General features: G+C 41.9%; 1 protein-coding gene across 1 annotated transcript in view; it reads left to right on the top strand.

Annotated features, from left to right (window-relative positions):
* The window catches only part of LOC107662782 (mediator of RNA polymerase II transcription subunit 13-like), a 55,909-nt gene that overhangs the window by 31,230 nt on the left and 17,814 nt on the right, over positions 1 to 6,865 (top strand). The window contains exons 16-22 of the mRNA XM_016452881.1: positions 803 to 1,707; positions 3,656 to 3,823; positions 3,904 to 4,127; positions 4,548 to 4,737; positions 4,815 to 5,157; positions 5,239 to 5,455; positions 5,538 to 5,729. Of these exons, the coding sequence (XP_016308367.1) occupies positions 803 to 1,707; positions 3,656 to 3,823; positions 3,904 to 4,127; positions 4,548 to 4,737; positions 4,815 to 5,157; positions 5,239 to 5,455; positions 5,538 to 5,729 (2,239 nt within the window). The remainder of the gene's footprint in view (positions 1 to 802; positions 1,708 to 3,655; positions 3,824 to 3,903; positions 4,128 to 4,547; positions 4,738 to 4,814; positions 5,158 to 5,238; positions 5,456 to 5,537; positions 5,730 to 6,865) is intronic.

Genomic DNA, 6,865 nt, shown 5'->3' with positions numbered 1-6,865 from the left:
TTACTGTATTTACTGTATTTTTAATAAATAAATGTAGCCTTGGTGAGCATAAGAGACTTTCCAAAAAAAAGAGGGGGTGGGGGGAGGCTTGAAAATATTTCTCTTTACAAAAGGGGGGCCCGGCAGAAAAAGTTTGGGAACCACTGGCCAACTCAAACACACAATATTTAATTTAATTTAATTCATACAGGCCTACCTCATGTTGCACGTTTGCACTTTTGCAAAAAAACAATGACACAATAAAAAAAGACTTTTCAGGTCTATGTCCAATTCCTCACTTTTTCTAGTTATATAAGGTTAAAATATTTTGCCTGTAATTTTTTTTCTCTCATATCGCAATATAATATCGATATTGCCTGGACAGTGTAAAATATTGTGATATGAATTTGAGCTCATATCGCCTACCCCTACTTTCTTGCGCACATCCAAAAAAAACACTTTACTACACCTACTTAATCTGTTTCTATTGGCCAGACAGTGCAGACATATGTTGCAGCTTTTATGCTGAATCTTGACAGAGTTTGGCAGTGAATCACTTTAAAAACTTTAAACAGTGTTTAAAGGAATTAAATTCACTTGAACTAAAGATTTCCACTGTGTGACGAGCAAAAAGTGTACAAATATGTTTTCCCCATAATTTTAGATAATATATCTATTGTTTTATACTTTTCAACTAAACAGCCTTCTTTCTGTCACGCATTTGGTTTGAAATGTACGCTTGTGCTATTTATCTTCCAAATAAATGCCAGTTGGTTTATTATTTTAGCCACTATTTGTAACACTTTCTCCTTTTCTTTAACAGTAACATCCCTAGTGTAGGAAGTGCAGCTGAGCTGGACCAGAGCTGCACCCCTCAGACACACAACACCTTTATGTCTAACAGCGCCCCTCCCAGCAACAGCGGCGCTGGCATCCTGCCCTCCCCTGCCACCCCTCGAATCTCTGCCCCGACGCCACGGACACCCCGGACCCCACGCACCCCCAGAGGCCCTGCCAGCGTCCAAGGCTCGCTGAAATACGAGAACTCCGACCTCTACTCTCCCGCCTCTACGCCTTCCACCTGCAGACCTTTAAATTCAGTAGAGCCGGCCACCGTGCCTTCCATCCCAGAAGCTCACAGCCTGTACGTCACCCTCATCCTCTCCGAGTCGGTCATGAACCTCTTCAAGGACTGCAACTTTGACAGCTGTTGCATCTGCGTCTGCAACATGGACATTACGGGGGCGGATGTGGGCGTCTACATCAGTGATCCCAACATGGATTCGCAGTACTCAAGCATGGACCCCTGCTCCTGTGGTTTTAGCGCTGTCATGAATCGTCGCTATGGCAACGGGGCAGGCCTCTTTCTGGAGGACGAGATGGACATCATGGGGCGGGGTTCAGATGCGGGACGGGAGACTGAGAAGCACTTTGAGGCTGTATGCACAGCCTCCCTTCAGAGAGGGGCAGCCCTTAAAGAGCAGGTCCCGGATGATCTAATCCTCCTGCTGCAGGATCTGTGCACAAACCCCTTCTCCCCAATCATCAGGCCAGAACATCCCAGCACCAGTCTCAAGCCCCCCATGCGCCTGGAGGAGAGGGACTATTACAGTGACTGCTACTTGGCTCTGGAGCACGGCAGACAGTTCATGGACAACATGTCAGGAGGAAAAGTCGATGAGAAACTGGTCAAGAGCTCCTCTTTACACCACTGGGCCAAACGCAACGGTGAGACTTCCTTCAATTCAAGTTTAATTCAATTCAAGTTTATTTGTATAGCGGTTTTTACTATACAAATCGTTGCAAAGCAACTTTACAGAAAATTAAGTTTCTACAATATTTAGTGGTAGCTTATCAGTGGTGACTGTCAGTCAATGTACATATGGCAGAAATGTACAGAAAAATCAATTAAAGACGTAATCAAACAGACGATGAACACTATTAACGGCAATTATTATATGATGCAATCAAACTTTTAGCAAAATTTGGTAGTTCTGTATGTTGTTTCAGGGTTGGCATCATCTGAGGTCCTCTGTGATGTTGTTGATCAATTGTTTTTATTCTTTTACTTTTATTTTTACACTGCTCATTCAGTGCAAGGTTTTTAGCAGTGGTTCAAAACCAAAGAGCCGGGGTCCACAAGATGGCTAAAAATTATTTAAATTAATACATTATCAATATGTTTCTTTCAAGTTTAAAGGCAGATTTTTGCCCCTAAGTGAAAGTTGTAGAAACTAGACCATTAATTGTGCTTTTAAACTACTCTTTATGGTCAGAACATGACAAACACTTCACGTTTTTGAATTCTTTACACTTTTCCAGTCATTTTTCCTTAAAATAAATAGCTTAATATAAAAAACAATTTCTTATTTTCTGCATGTTGAGTGCTATTGTTTCAAATCATGAAACAGGTTTGCCTGACTTTGATGATGCGTACCTTCAGCACAGTTTGCAGTGCAGGCTGCAATATTAATATGACTTTTTTTTGTCTCTTAGAAATTATTTGACAGTAGCTTGAGTTAGTATTCAGATGTAAATTTGTTTGTCAAAAGCAGTAACATCTGTAAAAATAACTTCTTTTTTATATGGTGAAATTTAATTATTCTGACTGTTTGAGTGTTATTAAAATGAACCATTGTTCTTCTATAGTAGCATGTATTTAGATCATGATAACCACAGTTAAAACCTCAATACCATGGTAAACGTATCTATATGGTTTCCAGGTATTTGTATGAAAAACAGTAGTCTAAATACATTTAGTACAAATGCACAAACACTATAGCTTAATCACAAACAATACAGTAATTATATCCCATTACTCCTTTAATACATGTCTACATTAATAATATGATAAAATTCTATATGAATATAACCCACATTTCTGCCACAATACCATGGTGTACTTGTTACTACAGTGAATCCATGGTAAATGATGACGATTTGTAGATTGAAAGCCTTCTGACTGTATTGTTGCACATAGTGTTTCTGCTGTTTGTCAGTGCGTTTGTCAAATCTGTGAGTCATTTGTGTTCTTTGCTGTTTTAAGCGCTTCACACTAGGGTTGGGTACCGAAACCCGGTACCAATATGGCACCGGTACCTATGTAACCGGTATGTACTAGAACCGAATCAGAACGCAGATTTCGGTGCCTCATTTCGGTGCCATGCCTGAGCGATCGATTGAAATATTTGTCCTCTTGTTCTCCGAAACTGACGGAAAAAGCATCATCACCGGCACCGCACGTGAAAAATCATTTCCCGACTGACAAAATGCATGTGAACTCAAGTCGGAAAGCTCTAAAAATACAAATCCAACAAATCTTTGTAGTAGAGAGAGTGTCCATGTTGTTTTCACATTCCAACCAAACCAGGCAGGATTTGGTTCAGTCCATGGGTTGTTGATTGGATGAAGGCAGAACAGAATATGAGCTTGGCAGGCTATTGTAAGAAAAGGGTGAAATGATTGGAGAAGTCCAGCATGTGTCGCCAGAACAATCCAGTTATAGATATGTAGATGCTGTAAACAGATATTGTGAATTTTCATTTCATGCAGACCTGTAGCAAATTCTGCAAGTAACCAACAAAACTGCTTTCTCAAACTAAATGGGTTCATGAGTAAATCTATTTGAAGTCAGATCTGGTGCTTGAAAAACACTCCTCTCTCTGTGTTCTTGCAGCTTTCGATATGAACATGCTGTTCTCCCAGGACGTGCTGAGGATGCTGCTGTCACTGCAGCCTGTCCTGCAGGACACCATCCAGAAGAAGAGGTCTGTGCGCTCTTGGGGAGTCCAGGGCCCCCTCACCTGGCAGCAGTTCCACAAGATGGCTGGCAGGGGATCGTACGGTAGGCATAACTCGACATACACCATCCTCTGCATCATTTATATATGATACAGGCATATTTACCCAACTCTTTTCTCTCAGGCACAGATGAATCCCCAGAGCCCCTCCCCATCCCCACCTTACTGGTGGGTAATGAGTATGACTTCGTGGTGCTGTCTCCTTTTGCTCTGCCGTACTGGGAGAAGCTTCTGTTGGACCCCTACAGCTCTCAGCGGGATATCGGATACATGGTGGTGTGTCCTGACAACGAAGCCCTGCTTAATGGAGCCAGAACTTTCTTCAGAGATTTGACAGCTGTATATGAGGTTAGAACGTGCTAAATTATGAACTCGCAACGTGATTTGCAAATCATCTTTATTAAATTATTATTACAAAATTAAAAAAAAATATACGCATGTCCGGTTTTTCATATGAAGTTGGCTGTCTTAACTTTTTCCACATTTGTACAGCACACGTAATTATATGGTATATTGCAAGTCTCAACTATCTGATTATTTGCTGTAAAATTACAAAACTATATTATCGCCCAGCTCTTTTTAAGTTTTATATATAAGTAATATCTACGTACATACACTAAATGTGACTATAAGGCATAAAGATGATATATTATGATGTTATGAACATGAATTTCATGGTTTTCTGTAAAGCTGCTTTGAAACAATGTGTATTGTGAAAAGCACTATATAAATAAAATGGACTTGACATGATTTATTATTGTTTGACAGTCCTGTCGGCTCGGTCAGCACAGGCCCATCGCCAAGTCTCACGCTGATGGCATTGTGACGGTGAGCGATACTGGATCCAGAGCTCTCACGGACCAGACTCTCACTGACTGGCTCCCAAAAACCATCAACAGCAGCAGCGAGGTGTTTAACAAGCTCAAACTCTACGCACAAGTGTGCTGTCACGACTTGGGTATGTGCACAAACAAATTATGATGTTGTGCGGACAGTGTAAATACAATAATCTTATACTATTTCTTATATCTTCAGCGTCCATTCTGGCATCCCAGTCTTTGGACAGCTCACTGCTTTCCCAGCGAAACCCAACCAGCTCTACACAAACTTCCAGCTCTGGCAGCCCCGTAACGGCCGCTCAGAACGCCACCACATCCACCAACAGCACCTCCAACACTAACACCACTACCACCACCACATCCACCACCCCTTCCTCCTGCTCTCAGGGCATAGGTACCATGCCGTCTTCCAAGCCCAACTCACTGCCTCCTTTTGGCTTGCAGTCCAGCCAGCCGAGTGGTGGTCAGAGTACAGGGACTCTGGGGGATGGCACATCAGCCACCAGCCAACCTCAGGTCCAGTCTGAGCCTGCAGAGAGGTACCACCTTTCACATCCAAACAATCTTGTTACTGATTCTCTCAGATGTGATCTCTAAACTGTGATTTATCTGTTTCACAGCACAATGGAGAGAGAGAAGGTGGGGGTGCCGACTGACGGAGACTCCCATGCTGTCACCTATCCTCCCGCTATAGTGATCTACATCGTAAACCCGTTCAGCTATGAGGAGACAGGCCAAGGCGGCAATTCTAGTGTGTGGACGATGGGTCTTCTTCGCTGTTATCTAGAGATGCTTCAGTCTCTTCCCCCTCACATCAGGAATGCCGTATATGTCCAAGTAAGAATCCATCTGATCCGTGTTTTCCGACTCTTAACGTCACGTTGCTTGGATTTAAACATCCTGTGTTTTCTTCTACCAGATTATACCCAGCCAGTACTTACTGCAGCCGGTCTGGAGTGAGGAGCGCCATATATACGCACAGCACCTGAAGTCTCTGGCTTTCTCAGTTTACACTCAGTGCAGACGGCATCTGCCAACCTCCACTAATGTCAAAACGCTAACAGGCTTCGGCCCCGGCCTGGCCATTGACACTGCACTACAGAGCAAAGAGGTACTCCTAATAATTGCCAATATATTAGACAAAGGGTTTTCAAATTAAATAGCTTTCAATACAGACTGGTCAAATGTTATATTTCCGTTTCTTTCATTCTTTTTAAAAATTAGGGGTTCAAAGGGAGTCCTAGAAGGACTTCACTTTTTCCACATTTTGTTATGTTACGGCCTTATTCCAAAATGGATTAAATTAATTATTTTCCTCAAAATTCTACAAACAATATCCCATAAAGACAACGTGAAAGAAGTTTGTTTGAAATCTTTGCACATTTATTAAAAATAAAAAACGTAAAAATCACATATACATAAGTGTTCTCAGCATTTGCCATGACACTCAAAATTGAGCTCAGGTGCATTCTGATCATTTACTGATCATTCTTCCTTGAGATGTTTCTACAACTTGATTGGAGTCCACCTGTGGTAAATTCAGTTGATTGGACATTATTTGGATAGGCACACGCCTGTCTATATAATAGGGGTGGAATGGTTCGCGGAAAAAAATGTAACCGTATGGTTCTCCACACACGGTTCGGCACGCACTAGGACCGCGGTTCAATTTAAATCTGACAACGCATCTGTAATATGGTTTGCTATAAATAACAAGTAAAACAAACAGGGTTCGGCTAATGTATGTTTCTGTTGATGGATGCACATTCTGGCTTCCCAGTACATTACAACAACAGTGATGGGAAAAAAAAAAAAAACCGTGGACAAACCATTCACTCTTGTTCAATGCGAATGCTGGAATATGAGCAGTCATTTATTACGTCATCACCTGGGTGCTGATAGCGCGCGCGCACAGCACAGGTGAGACCTGAACAGCACACGTTGATATCTGTGTTTAAAGGGGTCCTATTATGCTTTTTCACTTTTTTAATTTTAGTCAGTGTGTAGTGTGTATGTTTGGGCATAAAAAAGATCTAGAAAGTTACAAATCTCAAAGTCCACTCCAAAGGGAGATATTTCGTTTTTTTTAAATCCCTTTTCAAGAACTACAATGAACGACTCGTTTGGACTACAGCGTTTGTTTTCCGGCTCATTGGAATATCATTACAAAGAATTCCCGCCTACAGAAATTCAAATGGTTGGGGGGTGGGGAGGGGCGAGGTTGTGGTTAGAATGCTTGGTTGAGTG

The sequence above is a fragment of the Sinocyclocheilus anshuiensis genome, unplaced genomic scaffold, assembly GCF_001515605.1.
Source record: "Sinocyclocheilus anshuiensis isolate Anshui unplaced genomic scaffold, SAMN03320099.WGS_v1.1 scaffold1144, whole genome shotgun sequence".
In the NCBI taxonomy this organism is placed as follows: domain Eukaryota; kingdom Metazoa; phylum Chordata; class Actinopteri; order Cypriniformes; family Cyprinidae; genus Sinocyclocheilus; species Sinocyclocheilus anshuiensis.
This window is presented reverse-complemented; position numbering and strand designations above follow the sequence as displayed.